Source organism: Archocentrus centrarchus, unplaced genomic scaffold, assembly GCF_007364275.1.
Source record: "Archocentrus centrarchus isolate MPI-CPG fArcCen1 unplaced genomic scaffold, fArcCen1 scaffold_76_ctg1, whole genome shotgun sequence".
Classification (NCBI taxonomy): domain Eukaryota; kingdom Metazoa; phylum Chordata; class Actinopteri; order Cichliformes; family Cichlidae; genus Archocentrus; species Archocentrus centrarchus.
This window is the reverse complement of record NW_022060289.1, coordinates 160528-187168: the sequence shown is the minus strand read 5'-3', so window position 1 is coordinate 187168 and position 26641 is coordinate 160528. Positions and strand designations below refer to the sequence as shown.

At 45.0% G+C, this 26641-nt stretch overlaps 1 protein-coding gene across 1 annotated transcript in view; it reads left to right on the top strand.

Annotated features, from left to right (window-relative positions):
• The window catches only part of LOC115777809 (dedicator of cytokinesis protein 3-like), a 277391-nt gene that overhangs the window by 233138 nt on the left and 17612 nt on the right, over positions 1–26641 (top strand). The window contains 22 exon segments of the mRNA XM_030725805.1: positions 7293–7455; positions 7988–8094; positions 8447–8618; positions 9115–9212; positions 11432–11515; positions 12907–13007; positions 13685–13766; positions 16396–16477; positions 16480–16565; positions 16876–17061; positions 18708–18746; positions 18748–18901; positions 20028–20105; positions 20108–20154; positions 23326–23472; positions 24969–24993; positions 24996–25066; positions 25192–25254; positions 25256–25283; positions 25438–25503; positions 25506–25516; positions 25845–25945. Coding sequence (XP_030581665.1) covers positions 7293–7455; positions 7988–8094; positions 8447–8618; positions 9115–9212; positions 11432–11515; positions 12907–13007; positions 13685–13766; positions 16396–16477; positions 16480–16565; positions 16876–17061; positions 18708–18746; positions 18748–18901; positions 20028–20105; positions 20108–20154; positions 23326–23472; positions 24969–24993; positions 24996–25066; positions 25192–25254; positions 25256–25283; positions 25438–25503; positions 25506–25516; positions 25845–25945 — 1991 coding nt within the window.

The following is a 26641-nucleotide window of genomic DNA, read 5'->3' as shown; positions in this document are numbered from 1 at the left end:
GGGCCCCGGGGCAGACACAGGACACGCTGGAGAGATTATATCTCTTGGCTGGCCTGGGAACGCCTTGGGATCCCCCTGCATGAGCTGGAGGAGGTGACTGGGGAGAGGGAGGTCTGGGTTTCCCTGCTTAGGCTGCTGCCCCCGCGACCTGGCCCCGGATAAGCAGAAGAAAATGCATGAATGGAAGGATGGATGGATGTTTATCACACCTGTGGCTGACCATCTTATTAACACTTTAAAGACCATCAGTACTTACAAAATGTGTTTTATATATAAAAGTATACAGTGGCTTGCAAAAGTATTCATATCCCTTGAACCTTTTCCATATTTTGTCACATTACAACCACAAACATAAATATATTTCACTGGAATTTAATGTGAAAGACCAACACAAAGTGGTTACAGTTGTGAAGTGTAAAGAAAATTATACATGATTCAAAACATTTTTTACAAATAAAAAACTGAAAAGTGTGGTGTGCAGAAGTATTGAGCCCCCTTTTCTCTTAGTGCAGCCAACTGCATTCAGAAGTTGCCTGATGACTGCTAATGACTACAAAGAGTCCACCTGTGTGTGATCTAACCTCAGTACAAATACAGGTGCTCCGTGACGGCCTCAGAGGTTGGTTAGGAGAATATTGGGGAGTAAACAGCATCATGAAGTCCAAAGAACACAGCAGACAGGTCAGGAAGAAGGTTGTGGAGAAGTTTAAAGCAGGCTTAGGCTATAAAAAGATTCCCAAGCTTTGAACATCTCACGGAGCTCTGTTCAATCCATTATCCAGAAATGGAAAGAGTACGGCACAACTGTAAACCTACCAAGACAAGGCCGTCCACCTAAACTTACAGGCCCAACAAGGAGAGCACTGATCAGAGATGCAGCCAAGAGGCCCACGGTGACTCTGGACCAAATGCAGAGATCCACAGCTCAGGGGGGGGAATCTGTCCACAGGACAACTATTAGTGGTGCACTGCACAAATGTGGTCTTTATGGAAGAGTGGAAGAAGAAAGCCATTATTAAAAGAAAACCATAAAAAGTCCCGTTTGCAGTTTGCCAGAAGCTGTTGGAGACACAGCAAACATGTGGAACAAGGTGCTTTGGTCAGATGAGACCAAAATTGAACTTTTTGGCCAAAATGCAAACACTATGTGTGGCGGAGAATTAACACTGCACATCACTCTGAACACACCATCCCCACTGTCAGATATGGTGGTGGCAGCATCATGCTCTGGGGCTGCTTCTCTTCAGCAGGGACAGGGAAGTTGGTCAGAGTTGATGGGAAGATGGATGGAGCCAAATACAGGAAGAAAACCTGTTGGAGTCTGCAAAAGACTTGAGACTGGGGCGGAGGTTCACCTTCCAGCAGGACAGCGACCCTAAACATAAAGCAGGGCTACAATGGAACGGTTTCAAACCAAACATATTCATGTTAGAACGGCCCAGTCAAAGTCCAGACCTAAACCCAATCTGCTGTTCACAAACGCTCTCCATCTAATCTGACTGAACTTGAGCTGTTTTGCAAAGAAGAATGGGCAAAAATTTCAGTCACTGGATGTTCAAAGCTGGTGGAGACACACCCTAAAAGACCTGCTGCTGCAACTGCAGCAAAAGGTGGTTCCACAAAGTATTGACTCAGGGGGGCTCAATATTTTTGCACACCACACTTTTCAGTTTTTTATTTGTAAAAAATGCTTTGAATCATGTATAATTTTCTTTCCACTTCACAATTGTAACCACTTTGTGTTGGTCTGTCACATTAAATTCCAGTGAAATATATTTATGTTTGTGGTTGTAATGTAACAAAATATGGAAAAGTTCAAGGAGGATGAATACTTTTGCAAGCCACTGTATAAAGATGAAATGTGTGTTTTCATGCTAGTAATCACTTAACAGACCCTAAACTTTATTTTGAAGTATTATTCTTTTAGTCTCCACAATGAGGTGAATATGGCCGCACTGCTGTTAATCTAAAGTCTGTTTCAGACATGCTGCCTTCTGTGTTTCAGTGAGTCCCTTTTTCTTTATGTTCCTCACAGAAACATGTAAGACGGTGTGAGTGTGATTTTAGTCGTACATGCAGGAGGCCCCTCAGCTCTCATCAACTATAGCCACACTTAGTAACACCAGGTTTTCTCCGCCTTTGTAAAAAGTTCTGTCTCTGTGCCGCAGCTCTGCCCCGCTGACCCTTAGTTATATTGCTGTGCTTAATGCAACTGCGTGTATTTCTTACACTGTTAAAGTGAAACACAAATGTTACTACCTGTAACACTGCGTTTATGATTTCTTGAGGAAAAACAACCAGCATGATCATTTTATGCACAATCAGATTAAATTTAAAAAAATGGAAATTTGACCAAGATCATCATTTGTGACTGCACTTTCCCAAGCAGCTGCATGAACAACAACAGCCCACACAGTTCTAGTGTGTGACCTAAAACTCCCTCCACCAGAGGAGCAGAGGAGTTAGTTTTGTGTGTTCTTATGAGTTATGTGAAGCTGCTCTCTAACCCAAACAGTGATATGATATCTGGACTTTGTGTCAGTACCTCAGGTTTAGGTACTTTGAAAATCGTGATACCCAGGCCTACAGAGCTGAAGTCATTCACACACATTTATCATCAAAATCAGGATGATTTCAGCCAATCTGTCCATGTAGGAGGGCCTTAAAGGCAAAAATGCAGAAGGATTACAGCATATCATGAGCACCTGGGTGTTAAAACTTGTCATACTGAAGACAAAAGTCGAGTTGTTATCCTTTTAAAACTGAGAGCCAGTTCTTGTAGTCAGTTTGAGGGTTTTCTCGCGTCACTGAGACTTCCTGTCCTATAGGACTGCTGGCTCTGGATCAGTCTTGGCATCTCGGGCTGCTAACTCAGATTTCTGTGAGCATGCAAACATAAGAGTGCAAACCACAAACAGCACTCTGCCTGTAGAAAGAACTGACTGCACTGACTTATTTCAGCATACAAGTAAGGAGCTGTTTCAAACTAATATCTACTGCACTGTATCCTGAAATTCTGGGGAGACATTATCACTTATTATCCTGATAGAAACTGAAAAGAAACCCCCAAACACAAAGAACTGAGAGCTGCTTAATTAAATGCTATTTACATAGCAACAAATTACAAAAGCAGTCATCTAAAGACACGCTGATGTGATCAATCATCACTGGGTTCGGATTAGGCTCAAATTTCACTACCACTTTTTTAAAGGGTGCTGTTGTGTGAAGGAAAAGTTGGAACACCAGGCAGTGTTTCTCTCTGACACTGATGGCTGCCGTTTATCTCCAGCCATAACATTTCTGATTTTAGAGACCTCCATAAAGCTCAGACTGTCACTCAAACATTAGTCACTATGCAGAGAGAAGCATCATTATGCAAGCTCAGAGATCAGCTAGCAGCTGATGTAGCCCACACAAATGTGTCTGCCTACCAGCGATTAGTAAGCAGGTGAGCAGCATCCTAAAGGCAGTCAGCTGAGTGAAGATCTATTGCACCAAAGGCCTCATTCAAACCACACAAATCTCCCACTTCCTTAATGTTCTGAACATGTTAACGAGATGAAAATCAAATCGATCAAAGATATTTTTGTGGGAGCTGGAGTGTTCATGTGCTGCTGACTCCTTTTACTTAAAGGCATTAATGGCCTGACTTACAGTATATCCTGAAGAAAACCAGTAAGCAGCAGCAGTGAGCTCAGAGCTGGAAGATGGGTATCAGCTGACAGAGTGACTTCCTGCACAGCTGATGAGGAAGCATGAGGGAAGATATGACCATTTTACACTTGATTACCAAAACACGTATAAATACACTCAATTACTGTCTGCTCTTATGTTTCAGTTAAAATAATCAGTTGACCGTCTGAAAGTCAAATCATGCATTTGATTCATGTACAAATATTCACTGACAACGAGCTGAACGCTGAATGTTCTGTGTGGGTTAAGGCGTGGGAAATGACAGGTGTAGTTCCCACCTCGGTGGTGTTGATCCTTGTGGAGGCGTTACCGTGTTTCAGACCCGGGCTCAGAACTGCCCATCTTGGCCTGGCCGTCCATTGTTGTAATGCGTCATACATGAACACCTCCTGAGCCCATTACTGATGTCCTCATCGCTGCTGAGAGCAGGGTGAAGTGGCAGCACTCCCTTCTTCACAGTCACTTTAGTGGCTGCAGGCACTGAAACACAACAACACACATACATCATTATGTTTGACCTACAAGCTGCTTTGGTGACTGAAATGACTGAGTGGTCATTTATGATCCCATGGCTTTATTTGAGTTTAATATACTGTTGCTTTTATCTATGACATATATTCCATTCTGTTCTGTTTTATTCATATTAGTTATGGCTTTTAGTCATGTTCATGCAAAAAGGAGTTAAAATGATTCATCTCATTAATTCAGCTGCTTTCTGTGCTGTGCAGTTAATATAAGATCATTTTAGCCTCATTCTTTCTGATGCAGCCTTTGCAGAGTAAATCAGTCTCAACGCAACTAAAGACTAAGTGTAAAATGATTTCAGATTGTTAGTAGGTTTACTTCCAAATGTTTTAGGATCATATCACTATATTAAAGGTACATAGAACAACAAAATTGCTTGCATCAAACAACAAAAGAAGGAAATTCCTAAGCTCCTCTAATATTCACTGCTCTTTGTGGGCTTAGCCAACTGCATTCAACAGCATATCAGCAGATGCTTCATGAGTTACAGGCTCATTTCTAACCCCTAGAAACTATTAAGCTGTTATAAAAGATCAAACTCAGTGAGTGACTCTAATCAGCAGCAGCATCTTAAATATAAATTCATCTCTGCTGTCCTGGATGTTACCATGAACACCACATCTGCTCTGTACCAGTCCAACATACTGCATCACTGTAAACTCCACTGTACTGAAAACTAACCAGTTAAATCTGCACTAACCTGAACCAAACTGCCTCTTACAGTATCTGTATGCAGCCTTTCAGTAACAAAATCAAATTGTTCTGCAAGATATACAAAAACATAATTTAGCAACACAAACTACACATCCAACATCAGAGTTTATAATGAATGAGGACATTAAGATTTAGATCTCCACTGTAAACAGTGTCACTTGCTGAGCAGGCCTTACCTTTGAAAGATACCCTTTCCCACCTGTCCTGCCTTTCCTGTGCACGGTTGAACATACAAACACACTGAACCACAGCGAGCAGGTCAGTGTTTGGCCCCCAGTACGTCTCTGACTCGCTCAGTGTTTCCAACCCAGTCGACCTCTCAGGTCATCAGGACCAGATCTTTGAACTGTTCCCAGGATTGGATCCAAGTGTGCTGAGGGTGCTTTTAGTTGTGGTCTTTCCTTTGGAACAAGCTGCTTGCTGACCCGAGATCAGTTCTATCTGTGTATACATTCTTCACACAGGCCTGCACTCAACAGTTATTGTTTTATTGTGCTGTTTTCACTGCCTTAAGCCATTGTAAACCTATACAGGTTTGTATGTTTTATCTTCTGTGTTAAGCACATGGAGTTTACATTGAATTAAATGTGCTAGATAAATAAAATTGCGTTTACACTTCAGAAGATGAGCCACCTGTCCCACCTTGTTGTGTGCAGCGGCTGTTTCCCGATCAGATAAACCACTTCACCATTATTGCTACCTTGTTTAAACCATGTAACAATAATCATATGTTAACATGTACTGAATACTGTAGAGAGTTTGGTGATTTTCAAATCTGTGCTTTAGTCGAGGGGTGACTTAATAAAGTCTGTTTCAGTGGAAATAACACAGGAATATAAAGGAATCTCAGATGCCCCAGCTTTACGGTAGTACTTGAACGCAGCTGTCAGACCTGTTTGCGAGCGACAGGTATGTTTGAGTTCTTTGTAAATGCGTGTGTAAAATAGGTTTACACTCAGTTTTATTTATATAGCGCCAAATCACAACAAACAGCCGCCTCTAGGTGGATGTGAGGACTCAAAATTACACTCATAGTTTACGCTTGTGGATCATATCACACACATTTGTGACCGCAGCCATTAACTGAAGGAACCGTCCCCACTTTAACTGCTGCTCAACAGGGAACAGCAAAAGCTTAGACCCTCCAATTATCTGCAGGATCTCAGCTATCCTCCGCAGTCGCCAGACCGTCGCTGTGCAGGGAGCTCTTATTTGGCTCGGGTGGTTTGTGTTAATGAGCTTGGCTGCTTAAAGTGTTGCGTTGAGTGACTAATGATGCGAATCAGCCACAGTTTTTCAGTGCTGGAAAAAACATGCATTTAAACTTTTTATCAGGAGTAAATCTCAGATACTTTTAGTGGAGCAAAACAATCTGAGATTTGTCTTTGAATGGCAGTGAAGTGGACCTACTGTTAGAAGATGCAAAAATAAAAGGAAATATTCAACTAGGACTAAAGTATAAGTACCTCACAGTTGTATTGTTTAGCAGATTTCAGAAATATAGTTCCAAGATGCTTTCATGATATAAATACATGGGAAATAAGTTAAAAACAAGGCATTATGAACTGGTAAACACAGTTAATATACACAGATCAAGCATAAGTTTATGTCCACCTGCCTGATAGTGTGTTGATACCCCTCTGTTGCCCTGACCCATCGAGGCATGGACTCCATTAGCCCCCTGCAGGTGTGCTGTGGTATCTGCGCCAACATGTTACCAACAGATCCTTAAAGTCCTGGAAGATACAGACAAGGAACACCCACAGGAGCTGCAGTCTGGAGATGCTCTGACCCATCTAACATCACAGTTTGGCCCTCATCAAACTCGCTCAGATCCTCATGCTGCCCATTTGTCCTGCTTCTAACATCAACTATGAGGCCAAACTGTTCACTTGCTCCCTGATAGATGCCCCCAATATCAGGAGCCACGATGAGGAGATTCACCTGTCAGTGGTCATACTGTTCTGTCTGATCGGTGCACGCACCAACAGGAAAAAGAAAACCGTGGACAAACAAAGAGTAGGAGCAGGCTGATTACTGCTCGGAGTTAGTTGCTGTTCTAATTAATTACCACAGTTAGAGGTGAGAAAAGGCACGGCTCCTTCTAACATGTTTACAGGAATAATGATGGTATCCCACAGCTGAATGAGTTATAGCTCATCTAAGCAGCGTGTGTGCTCAGTAAAGGCTTCTATGTTAGGCCTACCCAGATATGTTCTTTGGTATAGGCCTATATGTACATGTATGTATTCGGGCCCCATGAGTGGATTATTTTTTCTAACTGTGTAGCTCTCCGTCTCTTGGTGCATATTTCAGTGTTTCCAGTTTCACTGCTCTCTGTGTCTGCACACGCTCTGCAGGACTGCATCAGTCTGGGTTCAGGTGAGCTCAACATGCCAGAGTACCGCTCCTTTGTACTGTACCATAACAACAGCCCTCGATGGAGCGAGGTGATCAAACTGCCGATTCCCATCGACCGTTTCAGAGGGTCCCACCTACGCTTCGAGTTCAGACACTGCTCCAGTGAGTACTTACTGTTACTAATACTGTGAAGTGTTATAGGAGACAGATGGCTGCATATTTGTACCTCTTAGCCTGACCTGTGCAGAAACAGCAGCTGGCTGCTCGCTATCTGCTGCCCTGACTGCTCAGCTGCCACTTTAAGTAGGGGGGGGTTGTTGGTGTAGGCTGACTGGAGCAGGGGCTCCTGCAAGGAGCACCGTCAGTCAGAGAACATGATGGAGGAGGAGAAAAAAACAGAAGTTCTAGGCTTCAACTTACTAATCAGTACACAGAATCTAAGAGAGAGGGTGGTACTGATACACACCAGTATAAATGAAACCATGGAGGCAGAAATAAGCTACTCTCAGACTGGTTTATAGGTCACAGCACTTTGTCTTTGCAGTAGTGACCCTGAGAGTGATGTAATAAACAGGTTTCCTTCAGTTTCCTGAGATCTCTAATAGCCTGGGACACGTGCAGCCTCGGTTCTGTTTGACTGGACTCTGTGTGCGTTTCTCATGTCAGATCCTCCCTTTGGTCATTTTCTCTGCAGCAAAGGACAAAGGAGAGAAAAAGCTGTTTGGCTTTGCCTTCACGCCTCTGATGAGAGAGGATGGGACGACTCTTTCTGACGAGAGCCATGAACTCTACGTCTACAAGGTCAGATACCCGGAGGCTGCTGCGTTACCGTGGCATTGTCTTTGTCCACTTCCTGCTTCTGGCTGCTGATCGTCCACAAGAATACACATGTCACTGCTTTATTGTAGCAGGAATTGCAGTATTTATTCAGTGTATATATTGTACTTCAGTTATCTCACTTTAAATACTTTAAACACTTTAAACACAACACTTTTCCTGAGTAAAGCCTTGCAGCAAACACACAGCTGTGTGTTTACAGCTCTTGACTCAGTTTTGTGACTACAGTTTTACAGTGAGGCCTGAAGACCTGTGACAGAGTCTTTAAGTATCTTAAATGTTCTCTCCTCTTCTTCCTCCTTCTCTGTGGCCTCAGTGTGACGAAAACACAACCTTCAGTAACCACGCCCTCTACCTGGGCCTGCCCTGCTGTAAGGAGGACTTCAACAGCTGTCCCAATATCCCCTCCAGCCTCATTTTCCAGCGCAGCACAAAAGAGACCTTCTGGATCTGCACACAGCTTTCCTCCACCAAGCTCACTCAGAATGGTACGCAGCTGATCTGCAGCCAGTCTCTGAGCCGGGTCGTGGACACTGTCAGTATGTGGTTAAATGTTACACAACACAATTCAACATGGTTACACTTTGAGAACAAGGCAAATAGATGACATAAGACATGAATGTCACTCACTTAATGCACCTCACATGAAGTATCTGCCTCTATGAACAGCTGAGTCTGCTGTACGTGAAGTGTATAAAAAAGAAATGAATTTTAGACCTATTTCAGGGGTCATGGAGGACATGAGAGGATCCTGCATTTCCTCACACTTGACTTAAAAACTGGATCACCACCTCTTATGATTCTGCATAAAGACGGCTGCTTTCAGTCCGCTGTCTCAGGACGCCCAAACTATTTAACTGGCACATAAGAGGAAACCTCACGGCCAGAGCTGTTTTTACTGTGGACAGAGTCTCAACACTAGGCATTTTCCACTCATGCTTTTTAACATTTGTTTTCTGGTATCTGACTCTGCTGTTGTTCCAGTGGATCTGTTGGCCCTGCTTAAGTGGAAGGCCCATCCTGACCGGGTCATGGACATACTTGGACGGCTTCGGCATGTCAGCGGAGAAGAAGATTGTCAAGTGAGGTTTTTACTTACAGCAGGCAGAAGAGGGGCTTCTTCTGCTCAATACATCATGGTTGATCTAGATATAATATGGAGCTATGTACACTACTCAAAAAAATAAAGGGAACACTCAAATAAAACATCCTAGATCTGAATGAATGAAATATTCTCATTGAATACTTTGTTCTGTACAAAGTTGAATGTGCTGACAACAAAATCACACAAACATCATCAATGGAAATCAAATTTATTAACCAATGGAGGCCTGGATTTAGAGTCACACACCAAATTAAAGTGGAAAAACACACTACAGGCTGATCCAACTTTGATGTAATGTCCTTAAAAACAAGTCAAAATGAGGCTCAGTATTGTGTGTGGCCTCCACGTGCATGTATGACCCTCCCTACAACACCTGGCATGCTCCTGATGACGTGGCAGATGGTCTCCTGAGGGATCTCCTCCTCCAGACCTGGACTAAAGCAGCCGCCAACAGTCCTGGACAGTCTGTGGTGCAATGTGATATTGGTGATGGAGCGAGACATGATGTCCCAGATGTGCTCAATCAATTCAGGTCTGGGGAACGGGTGGGCCAGTACATAGCTTCAGTGCCTTCAGCTTGCAGGAACTGCTGACACACTCCAGCCACATGAGGTCTAGCATTGTCCCTGCATTAGGAGGAACCAGGGCCAAACCACACCAGCATATGGTCTCACAAGGGGTCTGAGGATCTCATCTCGGTACCTAATGCAGTCTGCTACATCTGCGAGCACATGGAGGGCTGTGGCGGCCTCCAAAGAAATGCCACCCCACACCATTACTGACCCACTTGCCAAACCGGTCATCTGAAGGATGTTGCAGGCAGCAGATCGCTCTCCACGGCGTCTCCAGACTCTGTCATGTCTGTCACAATGTGCTCAGTGTGAACCTGCTTTCATCTGTGAAGAGCACAGGGCGCCAGTGGCAAATTTGCCAATCCTGGTGTTCTCTGGGCAAATGCCAAGCGTCCTGCACGGTGTTGGGCTGTGAGCACAACCCCAATCTGTAGACGTCGGGCCCTCATACCATCCTCATGGAGTCGGTTTCTAACAGTTTGTGCAGACACATGCACATTTGTGGCCTGCTGGAGGTCATTTTGCAGGGCTCTGGCAGTGCTCCTCCTGTTCCTCCTTGCACAAAGGCGGAGGTAGCAGTCCTGCTGCTGGGTTGTTGCCCTCCTACGGCCTCCTCCACGTCTCCTGGTGTACTGGCCTGTCTCCTGGTAGCACCTCCAGCCTCTGGACACTACGCTGACAGACACAGCAAACCTTCTTGCCACAGCTCGCATTGATGTGCCATCCTGGATGAGCTGCACTACCTGAGCCACTTGTGTGGGTTGTAGAGTCCGTCTCATGCTACCACGAGTGTGAAAGCACCACCAACATTCAAAAGTGACCAAAACATCATCCAGAAAGCATAGGTACTGAGAAGTGGTCTGTGGTCCCCACCTGCAGAACCACTCCTTTATTGAGTGTGTCTTGATAATTGCCAATAATTTCCACCTGTTGTCTATTCCATTTGCACAACAGCATGTGAAACTGATTGTCCATCAGTGTTGCTTCCTAAGTGGACAGTTTGATTTCACAGAACTTTGATTTACTTGGAGTTATATTGTGTTGTTTAAGTGTTCCCTTTATTTCTTTGAGCAGTGTAGAATACACTCAGACAATAGTCACAATAGTTGTTATCATATTCTGTATATGTGTGTATGTGTGTGTGTGTGTGGGGGGGGGGGGGGGGGGGGGGGGAGTAGCTGCCATGTGCTTAAGGAGCTTTGTGGTTCGTCTGACCCAAGACACCACATATTTGCTTTAATATTCCTCTGTTCCCATTAAGATTAACAACCAACAACTGGCAACATAGCATGAAAATGATTTCAATATTGTCATGTAGTGTTCTGAGATCATTTTCCTATTTCTAAAATAATGTGCTGCAAGATTCAGTTGGAGACTTTACAGTTTTTACCATCATTTGTATTTTCCAACTAACTACAGTGAAACCATCAGTTTCCTGCCTGGACTCACGTCTCAGAGTTTCTCTAAAAGTGCACAGGACTGAGTTTCAGTGAGAAACAGCAGGCTGGGGACTCTCCTACTAAAGAGATGTAATTCTACCTGTGTGTGTGTGTGTGTGTGTGTGTGTGTGTGTGTGTGTGTGTGTGTGTGTGTGTGTGTGTGTGGTGTGTGTGTGGTGAGACAGTTTCTTCAAGACATTCTGGACACCTTGTTCTCCATCTTGGATGACAACACAGACAAATATGGGCCCCTGGTGTTCCAGTCACTGGTAAGTGTGTGATGGGAATACACAAAGAAACAAACAGAAAAGACACATTATTATAGTACTCAGAGTTCTCTGATAGTACTCAGAGTTCTCTGATACTACTCAGATACCCCCTTTTCCACCACTGGGGTTTCCGGTGCTGATGCCAGTGCTCGTGCTGTTCCCAAAAGAACCGGCGAAATGCTTAAGAACGGGTCGTTTCTGTGAACCTTTACATATGAGTGTGGGCGGGTCCTCGTCTGGATATGGTAGAAAACTTGATGTTGAGATGGCAGAGTCACGCCCTTCTGCCGCTTTCATCATGCGTCTTGGTTCCAGACCAGCTAGTTTGCGGGGCCCGAGTTGAATGCTTTTTTCGGCCGATCACTGAGTGGAAAAACCGCTGAACAGTTCTAATACTGGCACCGGCACCCCGTCGGTGGAAAAGCGGCCAGAGTCACTTGCAGTTTCTCTGAAATCAAGAAGAGAAAATCAGATTCACATTTTTTAATCTTTGTGTGTGTCTGAGAGAAAAAATTAAATATTCTCTGGGGTCATCATCACATCCAACACATATTTACAGTCGTGGTAATAAGAAAGTACACCTTCTTTCACTTCTATGGTTTTATGTATCAGGACATGATAAACATGATGTGATCCTAGCAGGTCTTATAATGAGGTAAATACACACAGATCAAAAACAGGTGTCGTCATTGTTTAACAACAGCTGAGGCCAAAATGCAGAGAAGCTAAGTCCAGTCTTGGAATGACATCAGCAGTGACCTCAGAGAAGCAGCTTTCATCTGCTCATCGGTCTGGGAAGGGTTATAAGGTCATTACCAAACGATCTGAAGCCCATCACTGAACAGTGACAAAGACAGCACAATTAGAAAAGAGACTGAACCAGTATAGCAGCTCAGGTGTGCAAAGCTGCACCTGAACAAACCACCAGACTTCTGGAACAAGCAGACCAAAGTGCAGATGTTTGTCCATCATGCACAGCAGCACGTTTGGAGGAAACCAGACTCAGCACATCAGCACCAACACCTCAGAGCAGCTGGCAGCTGGTGGAGGAGGGCGGAGGATCTCTGTGCAGTCACTGATGGGCCGTGAACTCCTCTGTACACCAAAGTATTCCAGAGTCACATGTGAGGCTGTCTGTCCCACAGCTGAAGCTCAGACCAAACTGTGTCTTCCAGCTGATCCCAAGCACAGCAGCAACTCTCCAGCAGAGTCCAGACCTCCGCCTGCTGTGGTGGACCTTCAGAGACCTTCAGAAACCTTAGAATTAAAGAGGGTGTAGTTTGTGCTAACTATGACTGTATATCTGCTCCAAATAATGCAAATCTGACCCATTTTCTGTACTTAGTTTGATGCATCCCTGTCATTTATCATGCTGTCTGTCTGTCTCTCAGGTGTTCATCATAAACCTGCTCAGGGACAGTAAATACTACCACTTCAGGCCAGTGATGGACACGTATATCCAGAAGCACTTTGCTGGAGCATTAGCCTACAAGTGAGTGTTTGTCTCTAATGAACTGACAGCCTGAGTGCAACCTCAAACACCGTGTTCTCATTCAACCTAATAGAAGGTTACGCAGACCCTCGAGGTATGATTGTATATTTGTGTACAGATCATAGTGGGTCACACTCTGTTTGACTGCATTTTTCTTTAAAGCCTCTTTTCCAGCCGGACTTCTCCTGGATTTACTTCACAGAGTGACTCAAGGACACAAGAAGAACCTGCGGTGTAGAAAAATTAGACCCTGAGCAGGTCGTTTCACTGTGCCCTCCAGATTTATCACACGAGAAGGAGACATTTGTTCTACGAGGCGGTGAAACAGACTCACTTTAGTTGGTGGGTCACATACAGGCAGTTTAATCTCAGGTCGTGGCCCATAGCTGAGCTTTTAAACCATGACATGTCAAACAGAGCAGCTCTTATTTCTGTTAAACTATTGTTCTCATTTATGGATGGATGTTAGAAGCCATGAAAATCCCTCTGAAACATGACTGATCCTGTTTCTGTGTTAGCAGCTAAAGACGAGAACATGGCAACATTGTGTTCACAGCTTCTTTCTGACCTGCCATGAAATCCCTAATCATGCACAAACTTACATATTGCTTTCTAAATGCTGCTGTTTTCAGTGCAGAGGAGCAACTGTGTGTGGCTGTTGTTGCATTGTGTTTCAGAGAGCTGATCCGCTGTCTGAAGTGGTACATGGACCGCTCTGCTGAGGTGGTCCGGCAGGACCACATACAGGAAGCCATGAGGGTAAGAGCTCGTTAAAGCCCGAGACTGTGTGGATGTTAATCCTGTATGAGTGCAACAATTACTGCTGTCCGCTTTTGCCTCATATTTAGCTACAGGAAAATGAAATGTCATCATTTTTAATGATCTTTAAGAATAATAACCTTATATCTGCAGTGAGCTTTTCAAGCACAAACTGCTTCTACAGCAGACGTAAAGACATTAAGGCCTAAAACATCCAGGTGTGCCACACAGGGAGTCATTATCATCGTTATTACAGAGCTCTGACCGTCACCTGCTAAAGCTCAGCTCTACGTGCACGATGACGTACGGACTCTGTGTGGTTTCTCAAACCCAGAGTAAAGGTTTTAATCTTTACTCAAACACATGATTCAGTGATTTATCTTCACCGTGTCTGCTGTAAGAATCTTAGAGAACCATAAAGTCCTTTTGAAAGATAATTTTTGAACTTTTTAATTCCTCCCACTGAGCGTTCATGCTCAGGTAAAAGATGCCTGCATGATGATGATGATGATGATGATGATGGTGATTCATGCATTCAGAATCAGTGATGTGGGCGGAGCTGAGAATAGATGCGCCGTCTCAGGCAGATGTACAGAACGTACCACATTTAGCAAACAGCGCTCAGCACTTTAAAAATATTTATCAGACTCAAGCATCCATCCCAAATGGGTCACACTGTCGTGTAAAAAGTGGACGGTGTGAATTATTGAGGATAGCGTTGACATGCTGCAGTCTCTGGATTCAGACCCACTTTTTAAATGTAGCTTTTACAAGCTGAGTCTCAGCCTGTTTTCTGTCTGTTACACTCCTCAACAAACGAAGCACTTTCTCAGCCTTTGGCGACGTGAAGGACCGGCACATGTACGCTGTCAGGTAGCTTCTGCTCATCCTCTCTGTCCTGGTTTATCCTGGGAAGCTCTGTCCAAGTGCAAAATGGAGACTGTGAAGACATAAAGTCAGCAGGAGTGGAAACTTTTTATCTGTAATTGATCATTTTTGTAAAAAAGAAATAAAAACACTTGAAGTAATCGCTCATTATAATAAAGACAGCCTGTTTAAGATCCTCCACAGTTAAGGCTGATGTGGAGGATTGATCAGTGTGTGCTGTGAACATACACCTCACATTAACATCATCATTAGTTCAGCAGTAAGAGTCCGCTTTTACTGCTTCCATATGAATCCAGAGGGTCAACAGCAGCTGGTGCTGCTCATCAGATGCACCTGACTGATCATCAGCCAGTGTGAGCGCCTCTGTGAAAGCAGAGGTTTGAGCAGTTTGCTGCAGTCAGCTGTGTTAACACAACTCTGCAGTGGTCCCTGGAGGGACGTCCCAGCAGATTCAGTGCAACGCTCAGGCCTCAGTTAGCAGGTTAAAGGTTAAAGGTCATGACAACACAGTGAGAAAAATTATGGCTCTTGGAAGAGCTGCCCAAAGAAAGCGTGACTCAGGTTTGCATCTGAACGAACCACCGGAGACCAAAGTGGAGATGTTGGGCCTTTATGCACAGCAGCTCCCCCATACAGCGGGGGGAGCTGCTGTGCATAAATGAATACCTGCAAACCTCCGTGAACAGAAGCAATGTGGCCAAAATCTCCCAGAACCACGTGAAACAGCTTTCCTCTGGACTGCAGAGAGTGTCAAACCGAGGTCGCTACAGCAGACTCAAACTAAACTCACATCTTAGTCCCTGAAATACAGAAAACTGGAAACTAGAAAACAGAGTGAAATGATGTACGTACGGGCGCCCGGGTGGCTTAGTGGTGAAGCTTGGCGACCACATACGTATGCCGCGCGGTGCAGTGGCGCGGGTTCAAGTCTCGGCCTGTCGCCAATTTGCCCTCGTGTCTTCCCCCCATTTCCTGTCTGTCTCCACTGCTAACAGAAAGCCACTGTGGCCAAAAACGCAACAACAAAAAAAAGATGATACACATACGAATCTCACTGAAATCAAATGAAATCTTCAGGATACCTGTGGAAGTCAGTGTCACTACAGACAGTGTTAGTATTTATTAAGACTGGATATCAGAACACCCTCCTATTCATTTAAAACAGAGATAATAATTAAACCAACACTAAAGGTAAGAGGAGCTAAAATTAAGCTGAAACAAACAAACCGCAGTGGTTAGCACTGCTGCCCTCACAGTTAGAATAACATCTGGAAGGCCTGGGTTCGATTCCACCTTGGCCCAGGCCTCTCCCTCTCTCTGTGTGGAGTTTGCATGTTCTCCCCGTGCTTGTGTCGGTTTCCTCCGGGTACTCCGGTTTCCTCCCACATTCCAAAGACATGCACTTACTGGGGTTAGGTTCATTGGCTACTCTAAATTGCCCATAGGTGTGAATGACAGCGTGAAAGGTTGTTTGTCTCTGTGTTGGCCCTCCAACAGGCTGGCGACCTGTTCAGGGTGTACCCTGCCTCTCGCCCTGTGACAGCTGGGATAGGCTCCAGCCCCCCCGCGACCCTGAACAGGATGAGCGGAAGCGAATGGATGGATGGACAAACAAACCTTATAATTTATATAATTTAGATCTATATAAGCGCCTCTCTCCGTACCTGTGCTTTTATATCTGCTCCTAAAACATTTTGTTGTGTGAAAAACTGGTAACTGTTTCACATTAATGTCACGTCAGGCGCTGGAGTATCTGTTCAAGTTCATCATCCAGTCTCGGATCCTGTACTCTCGGGCCACGTGTGGCATGGAGGAGGAGCAGTTCGCAGCAGCATCCAGGAACTCTTCCAGTCCATCCGCTTCGTCCTCAGCCTGGACAGTCGCAACTCAGAGACGCTCATCTTCACTCAGGTGAGGAAACGTGCAGGAACAAGCCCAGCCCCTTCTCTGCAGCCAATCAAAAATGATTGTTGTGTCTTCATAGTTTACAGCTAACAGTTAATGCCATTTAGTTTACTTGTAGTTAGTTTAGCTGTTTTCCCATCTTCTTGTGGTTGCTTTAATCTGACTTTATTTCACCTATGTACCTTTTTCCACTTGTACCCTGCATCTTTCCTTGATTCCTTCCCTCATCTTTTCTTTCAATTTCCCCTAATTCTTTGCTCCTTCAATGGGGTCCCTATTATTCCTCCCGGGCCTCCTCCACACCCATACACCACAGGGCTCCCAGCCTTGTCCAGGTCCAAATCAAGTCCCAGGTCCCGGCGTCGGGCTTCCCACTCCCTTAGCACTAGCTCCTGCCCCGGGCCAACTCCAGCCCCCTGTCCCAGGACAGGTTCCTGGCAGCGGGCAGGCCAACTGCACTCAGGCCGTGAGCGCCAACGCTCTGCGGCCGACTCCACTGTCAGTAAGTAGACGTCTGGAAGAAAACCCACAGCACCCCTTTATCCTGTGAAGCCCAGAGACCCACACACACACACACACACCACTGTGCCCCTCCACACCCACCCTGTCTGCTTTAACACACATCTACACATTCTCACCTGCTGTGTGTTTCTACAAACCCACGTGTCATCTGGTTGATCACCTCCACCCTGATAACTCTTCATTATGCCTGCTGCACCCCCCCGATGAACCCTCAGCCAACAGCGGCTGCTCATTCACACCACAGACTGTACGTAAAAGATGGTGCAGCACTGACATCACTTGTTGGTTTTAGAAGCTTCAGTGTTAGCATGTTAGCCTCCACAGTGTTGATGGCTAAAGTTATTATGTAGCAAGTTTATCTGTAACAAACTGCATCTGTAGACCGTACGTCTGCATCACACAAATGCTTGAAGTTTACTCGCTGACACTGAAGCACAAACTACCTGCTGCTCGTCAGTCAAAGCAGCCACACCACTAATTTACAACCTCCCGTAGTTGTGATGAAGGGGTTAATTAAAAAAGACTGATTTTTGTGCCAGGCTGTAAACTCTGATTTCTGTGAGGCTGGGCATTAACATAAGGAGCTGCCACCCCCCAGTGTCTGAAACCTCCACTGCATATTCATGGCACAGAGAGGAGTGTTACTGAGCAGCACTGTGAAGGCTGGTTAATGACCTGCATCCATGGACTGTATGGGTGCATCACACAGTCTTAGATGACTCTTAGAGATCGGTGATAATTAAAAAATTAAAAATCCATGCGAAGGTCTTGGATGGGCTTTCAGTCAAATTAAACACAGTGAGCCATATTTGCCATTTTTGGGTACATTAAACTGTTTCTCACCCACGTGTTGGTCAGAGGGACCTTGGTCCTCACTTTAAGCCTTAAAGAGATTAAAAGGTTATAAAATGTTGCCTCCACAGATGTTACAGTTGTTACAAAGCAGTTCATCAAGCTTTGGAGGCAAAGTCTGCTTTTTGTAGCAGGCTGCAAACATGTTTGTTTCTGCTGTAAACAGTAATGATGGAGTGGATGGAAACAGAGACTCTCTGTTGGATCGAGGATCAGAGGTACTGCAGTTTTTGCCACTTGATTGATGCATAAAGAATAAACTGATTTAAATAAATAAATAATTCTGTATATTTCAGCAGAAGAACTTCAAAAACTGGGAAACTAAAGCATTTACTCAGGAGCCTGCAGGCTTAGACAGTCAGCTGAGTGTCCACCTCACCTGCTGTTACACCTGAACTCCACACGTGCTGCACCTTCCTCTGTGCACTAAAATCAGCCAGTCAGATTTGTTCTGTGCGGTGCTGAATTTGTTCATGGTTAATACTGTGTCTTACTAATGTGTGTGCTTACTAATGTGTGTGCATAGCTGCTCCTGTGCATTTGCCTGAACCAGTTGTTTCTGTTGGATATTTAGTTGCTGTGATTCACTGGTGCAAACCTGTGTGGATCAGCACTGCCCCCCCTGTGGACACTCTGCTGCACTCCAGTCACTCAAACCAAGACTGTTAACCCTGTAACCTGCTCCCTCTCTTTTGACTAATGCGCCCTCCTCTGTAAATATACCCCTCCCCTCTTGTCATTAACCCCTCTTCTATCCCACCGTTTTCTTCTCAGGCTGCACTTCTGAACTCGTTCCCAGCCATCTTTGATGAGGCTGCTGCAGATGTTTACCGTGCAAGAGGTGGCCGAGTTTGTGCGAGGTACTCTGGGCAGCATGCCGTCCACGGTGCACATAGGGCAGTCCATGGATGTGGTCAAGCTGCAGTCCATAGCTCGGACCGTGGACAGCCGGCTCTTCTCTTTCCCAGGTAAAAGTTTAGATTACTTCATCCTTTAATCTGGGATCTCTGGTTTAATATTCCCCTGGGCTTCAAGAAGCTAAAGCAAGTCAAACATGCAGCTAAACTGCTGCTAAATTCAAGAGCCCCAAATACAATAACATCAACTAGAGATCCATCCAAATATTTATTCTGGAGCCTATGCCAGAGAGAACCGCTCTCTCACATCCACCCTGTGGCTAATTTTAAGTCACCAGACCGGCAGACCGACCCTCTCTGGGGAGTGCTATAGGTGAAGGGGTCCCCTCTGATCTGTCCTATTGGAAACATAAGGCTCATTCACATAGTTGAGATGAACATGAGCAGAGAGCTCACTGCACAGGGGGCAGTATCTACTTGAACGAGGCTCTGTCCCTAAATATCATATTCTAACTCACCAGGCAAACACTAAAGAAGAAATCTACCTGAATATGTCTCAGCAAGGGAAATATTAAGCAGAAAGTTGAGAATGACCATAGTAATAACTGAGGTCTCAGTTTGATGAGCTGATGCAGAAACACAAACTGGTACAAAAAACGATGCTCAGAACCTGTGAGGTTCACACACTGTGATCAGGCCCTGCTGATGCTTCAGTGAGTCTGTGTGTGTGCTCACACTCTGTTAATATCTGCACCAGTCTGGCTGCATGAAGCCTCGCCTTCTTTAATTTACTGTTAACAGTTTCAGATTGTTAGCAGCATTCTGCTGTAGTCCTCTGTAACCATGGAGATAATCAATCACTCAGGACCGGTGTGTTTGGCTGTCCTGTGGTTAGCTCATCATCCTCCCTGCTTGCTGAGTCTTCTTCCTGTTTAAAGGGAGTTTCTTCCTCCCCACTGACACCAAATGGCATTAAAATAGAGGCAGGTAGAGATGCCACATCCAGACCTGTGCGGGGCATGAATTATCAGTTAGCATGCAGAGATAGATAGATAGATAGATAGATAGATAGATAGATTAGATAGATAGATAGATAGCACAGTGCACAACAGTTTTAAAAGAGGAGGAAAGTGTGCACCTCTCATCACTCACAATAGTCTTTGCCTTAATGCTGCGTGCTGCTGCTTAAATAACACTGGTAAACTTGTGTGTCTGTTTTGTGTGTGTGTCCCCACAGAGTCTCGAAGGATCCTTCTTCCTGTGGTCCTCCATCACATCCACCTGCACCTGAGACAACAGAAAGAGCTGCTCATCTGCTTGGGATACTCAGCTCCATATTCTCTATCATCAAGACCAGCTCTCTGGTAACACACACACTTACATATAAGCACTGTGTGCACTGCTACACTCAGCGCTGAGTGTCACTGTGTGCTTTCAAAGGGCACTTGTCCCAGAAGCTAGAAGAGAAAACCCATTCTCTGCCGAGGCCACTGTCTTATTCAGCAGGTGTGTGGAAGGTGAACTAGATGGGTCTTCTCTACCAGGCTTCATGTAATTTGGCCTGTGAGGTTTTGTGTTAGTTTGTGAGCAGACTGATGTCCACATCTCTGCCAGAAGAAGGAAACCATGGTTACAGTTGCGTAGTGAGGAAAAACCTTTTCTTTCCTTCACCTGGATGGGAAGCAGCAGAAAGCCTGAGCAAAGACATGAAGACCACCATGATGCTCAGAATCTGGTGTCTTATGTGATGCTGGCTTTTGTTGCTGTGGTAACAGTACAGTTCAGGAAGATAAACTACACAAAGCTCATCTTAGACACTTCTGCCTCTTTTCCACTGGAACCTACTCAGCTCAACTCGACTCAGTTTTAGGGTTTCCCATTAGGCAGTGGTACCTGGTAGCTTTTTAGCACCTACTTAGCTTCGGTTCAAAGCGACCTGAATCGAGCTGAAAATGTGATGTAAACAGACTGCAGGCCACTGATTGGCCAGGGACTGACATCACTAGATGAGTCATGATAGCAGGTCCTTCACAAGAATCAAACCTGCTGTTTTTGAAACCCGGCAGGGAGGAAATGGCTCACCCACCAGCACAGAGGTGTTTGTGCTTGGTGCTGATGACAGAATCCAGACGAAGCCACCGTTTGTGGTTGTGCAGCGTACAAGTGACATCACAGGGCTTTAAGGCCGCCATGCTGAGGCGGGTAATGACCAAAACCGTAGTAGTGGAAAAGAGGCGTTAGATATCTTGTTGTTTACTGTAAACAGCACTTCATTACCAAAGTGGAGGTCTACAAAAGAATGTGGCTAAGCAGTCAGAAATGAAGTGGTTTTATCAAAAAAAAAGATGCCGTCCACTCATGTTTTCTCCTCCTGCCGAGGAGACGACTCAGTTTAACTCCTGCCTCTAGTGACGATTCCAGCATCTGTGGCCAAGGATCATTTATTAATGATAATCCTAAAGAATGCAGTACAGCAACGCTCAAAATGAAGACGTAATCAGCTCTCAGTAAGTTACAATGAAACCAGTCTCCACTAATGAGCTTCATTTACATCATAAAGTGGTCCACACGAGGAAGAAGGAGATTTTTTCTTAAAGTGGTGAAACGTTCATCGTTCCCCTGAGGGTTTAACAAACTGCTGCAACATCCATCCATCCATCCGTCCATCCATCCATCCATCCATCATTCAATCCATCCATCATCCATCATCCGTCCATCCATCCATCGTCCATCATCAATCCATCCATCATCCATCCATCCGTCCATCCATCATCCATCCATCCATCATCAATCCATCCACCATCCATCCATCCATCCATCCATCATCAATCCATCCACCATCATCCATCCATCCACCATCCATCCATCCATCCATCATCCATCCATCCACATCATATCCACATCATCCATCCATCATCCATCATCCATCCATCCATCCATCCTTCCATCCATCCATCATCCATCCATCGTCACTCCATCCATCCATCCATCCATCCATCATCCATCCATCGTCCATCTGTCCATCCATCATCAATCCATCCCACCATCATCATCCATCCATCCCATCCATCACATCCATATCATCCATCCATCATCCATCCATCATCCATCATCGATCATCCTCATCATCATCCATCATCCATCACCATCCACCATCCATCCACCATCCATCCATCCATCATCATCCATCCATCATCCATCATCCATCCATCCATCCATCCATCCATCCATCATCATCCATCCATCCATCCATCCCATCCATCCATCCTCAATCCATCCATCCATCCATCCATCCATCCATCCATCCACCATCCATCCATCAACCACACCCATCCATCCATCCGCCAGCCAGCCCAGCCAGCACAGCAAGGCATCAAGCATCCAGCCAGCCATCATCATCCAGCCAGCCAGCAAGCCATCAGCCCTCTCCAGCCAGCAGCAATCCATCCATATCATCCATCCATCCATCATATCCATCCATCCATCATCTATCCATCCATCCATCATCGATCCATCCGTCCATCCATCCATCCATCAATCCATCCATCCATCCATCCATCCATCCATCCATCCATCCATCCATCCATCCCATCCATCCATCCATCCATCCATCCATCCATCCATCCATCCATCCATCCATCATCCATCCATCATCCATCCATCCATCCATCATCTATCCATCCATCCATCATCGATCCATCCGTCCATCCATCCATCCGTCCATCATCGATCCATCCATCCATCATCGATCCATCCGTCCATCCCCATCCATCATCAATCCATCCATCCATCCATCCATCCATCCATCATCATCCATCCATCCATCCATCATCATCCATCATCATCCATCCATCATCCATCCATCCATCCATCATCTATCCATCCATCTATCATCGATCCATCCGTCCATCCATCCATCCATCATCCATCCATCCATCATCCATCCATCATCCATCCATCCATCCATCCATCCATCCATCCATCCATCCATTTTTTAGAAGCTCAGACCTTCCTCTCTCCAGCCTCCTCCATCAGCTCGTCCAGTTAAAACATATTAGATTAAAAGATATGTTATGAAATGAGCTGGAAAATGCAGCAGTAATTCACATGATGTCTTGCTCCTCTGATCAGTTATGCTGATTGTTTGTGTGAATGATCAGCTGAGGCGTTGCTTAAAAAACGGTGTGCGCTGAAGTTCCTCCCCTAAAAGCAGCTTTCTGAGGTCTAAGGCACTCTGGCTTCCAGCAGGTTTTTAAACCTGTGGTTGCTTAGGTTATTAACAGCTTACTGACATTTATTACTGCTGATTTGCTAACACATTATACCAGAAGATGATGTGGCATTATATACACAATTAAAAGTAGTATTTTCCCCTCCCTGCTGAAAGTCCACAGTCATAAACAGAGAGCAGTCCTCTTTTCTGTTTCTTTTTTCAGCTCTCCTTTCCTTCCTTCCTCTTTTTCCTTCCCACTCTCTTTTCCATCACCTCTCCCACTCTTTCCCCTCTTCTCTTTTCCTGTTGTCTCTTCCTCCAGGACACTTCAGTGCAGGAGGAGGTGGAGATGATGGTGGAGTCCCTGTTGGATGTCCTCCTGAAAACCCTGCTGTCAATCATGAGCAAGAGCCAATCGCAGGAGGCGGTAAGGGGTCAACGCTGTCCGCAGTGCACCGCGGAGATCACTGTTAGTAACTAACAATACGGCTACTACTACTTCACCTCCTGCTCCCCTCATCCATCCTGCCCCCACCCGCCTCTCTGTGTGTCCCAGGGCCGGGCAATATTACACGATGGCTTATTGTCCCTTTGTTCTGTCGAACCGGAGCTACAACAGTTCAACCAAATGTGACACAGGAGATCTGAGAGAAGCAAAACATCAAAGTAACAGTTTGAAATGAATAAAATATGATGTTGTCAATATTGCCCTCTCCTGATCATCCATTCATCATCACTGACCCGTCCTGGTGTTATTGCTGTTCTCGCATGCCTCAAATAATTATTCAGAGTTGATTTTTTTATCCTCAGATCATCTTTATTTCTGTTACTGCACAGGAGAGTATCTCAGTGAGGTCACAGATCACATTAAGTTCTGTAAAGTTTTACATGTAAATTTGCTGCTCCTCATCCTCCTGTTACATTCCTGTGATTTCATCTTTGGCTCAGTCTGCTGATCTCACCCAGCTCCTGTTATCAAGAAGGCTAAATTAATTACGTACAAATAATAATAAGCTAAAGTTATTTAGTGTCAGTTTGTCAAAAGTCATGTTATCAAATTATTAATACTTAAAGTTTAGTAAAATGTTAATAAATTATAATGAATATACAGAACTCTTGTAATGTCATAGATGTATACATCATTATGAAGGGTGTCAAAGCAAAGTCGCTCTCAGTCCCACACGAGGCTTCCTGCAGGCGGCTCTGATGCTGCACTCTGTGTCCAGGCTGAGCCCTACCAGCAGCAGGAAATCAAATCTGGTGTCCAGCTTCACAGTCACAGCACGCTTTATACAACAAGTGTAGTAAAAACTTTATGATTTCCATACAGGTGTTTATAGATCACATCTACAGATTTAAAAATATCATTTGCAGCTTCACAGTCAATATCTGATCATTTCCATAGATGATTTACAAACTACTGTTGACCTAATATTAATATAATATTGATATTTATCATTTCAACACTCAGTTTATCTGTAATGGCTGCTGCACTGAGAAAACACAGAACACAAAATAATAAGGTTTAAAGCAAAGACTACACAATAAATAAACACACACACACGCGCGTACGCGCACACACACACACACACACACACGCGGAGCCACACACACACACAGAGTACATCTGTGTCATCTGCAGATGACCACACCTGAGTGCACCTTCTTCACTTCCTCTAAGCACACATGCTAAATTTGTTAAAGTGAATTAATTGGTCATTAATTAATTAATTAGTGCCCTTCACAACTTTAAATCAAGCAAACTTGTTTGTCTTGTAGAGCTAAAACTGCAGCTTCACATGAAAGCTGGGAAGAATCCTGGTGAGCATTCGATCGCGTTTGTAATCCAATAAGGAGGGGTCAGTTTGGGGCGGAGCCTGTCTCATCATGGTGTCCTCACCTCTGACTGTTGACTGTTTCCATGCGGTCGGCTCACATGACTATCCCCTGTTTTCCCATTGGCAGGGAGAGTACGTATCCTGCCTCCTGTCGCTCTCCGCCAGATGACGGATATCCACTTCCAGCACCTGATGGAAAACTTCCAGAGCAAAGATGAGCTCAAGGTACGAGAAAGCAACGTCCTGAGACCCGACGACAAGACCGGGGCGCCTTCAGCCCTGCATTTGATGTGAAGAAAGGGCTACAGTAGGATGTGCTTTGATCTCTCGTCTCTTCCTCCTCTGTTCAGGAGTTTTTGTTGAAGATTCTGTGTGTGTTTAGAAATCTGAGAATGATCAGTATTTTCCCCCGTGGACTGGAATGTCATGAGACTCCTCACCAGCACAGTAAGACACCACAGTAACCCTCGCAGACAGCTGGGTATACCTCAGTGTTGGCTGAGACAGGTCACGGGCTAGATAATGCAGCTCTGTGTGTGTGTGTGTGTGTGGTTGTGTGTGTGTGTGTGTTGTGTGTGTGTGTGTGTTTACTTTCTGCAGCATCATCCTGACCACAGCTCAGTACCTCTCTTCCGCTCTGCACAAGCACTTCATAGAAGCCGACTTGACTTTAAGGTACTTGTTGTCACAGTTCATGTGTAATCCCAGGTGCTCTGCTCTGTGTCCCCTCATATGACGCTCTGACTGTACTGTAGGTGTTTTCTACGTGATGAACACCATCCTCAGGTTTGCTTTAGGTCGTTACTGTGCTTGTGCTTTCACTCCAAACTGCATCATGTGATAAACAGTGGGGAAAAACCTTAATCTGAGTCGAGGCTGAACACAGCAGTGTGAGTCTGTAAAGGAAGAAAACATGGTGTTAGACATGCATGTGATTGTGTGTGTGTGTGTGTGTGTGTGCGTGTGTGTGTGTGTGTGTGTGTGTGTGTGCGCGCACTCGCAGGTGTGGAACTCCTACTTCAGCCTGGCGGTGCTCTACATCAATCAGCCCAGTTTACAGCTGGAAAATCTGAGTCCTGCTAAGAGGAAGAAGGTCTTAGACAAGTAAGAATACACACACACACACACCACAACACACACACACACACACACACACACACCACACACAGCTTTGTATCTTGTAGGTTTTTGTTGGTGGTGTTTGTGTGTCTTTAATTATAAGCCATGGAGGGTATTTGCTGTAACGACCTTGGAACAGTTACAACAATAATCAAAGCTTCATCAGACTGGCTGTGGTGACAAATCTGAGGGTCTTTGCTTATATTTCAGGTTATTTTACTTTGTAATGAAACAATGTTGCTTCATTGGTTTCCATTCAGTTTTTATGTTTATCTCAGGTAACTGTGTGTATATACCTGGTGTCACAGTAAAACTGCCAGCCTTGACACAGTGTCTCTGTTACAGGGATGAGGGGGTTTCCCTCGTGCAGTTGTGGGTCCACAGGACCTGTTTCACATTCATGAGTATGCAAAGGTCTGGTCCTACACTACAAAGGCAAAGGCCACACGCACCCCTCCAAGCAGACTGGAAAACACTGCAATAAGAGCATCTGCTCATCCACAGCTCTCCCCGTACATGCTGTGATTTGTGGCTGTGGAAAGATGGAAGTGAAACAGGTCGAGCTGTGGCAGCAGAATCCTTTTGTGTGATGTGTCCTCCTGTGAGGACATATCTCACTGACACTGGATGTTCTGCCCAGGTTAGCTGATCCCAGTGCGGCTTACGGTTCTACACCTACAG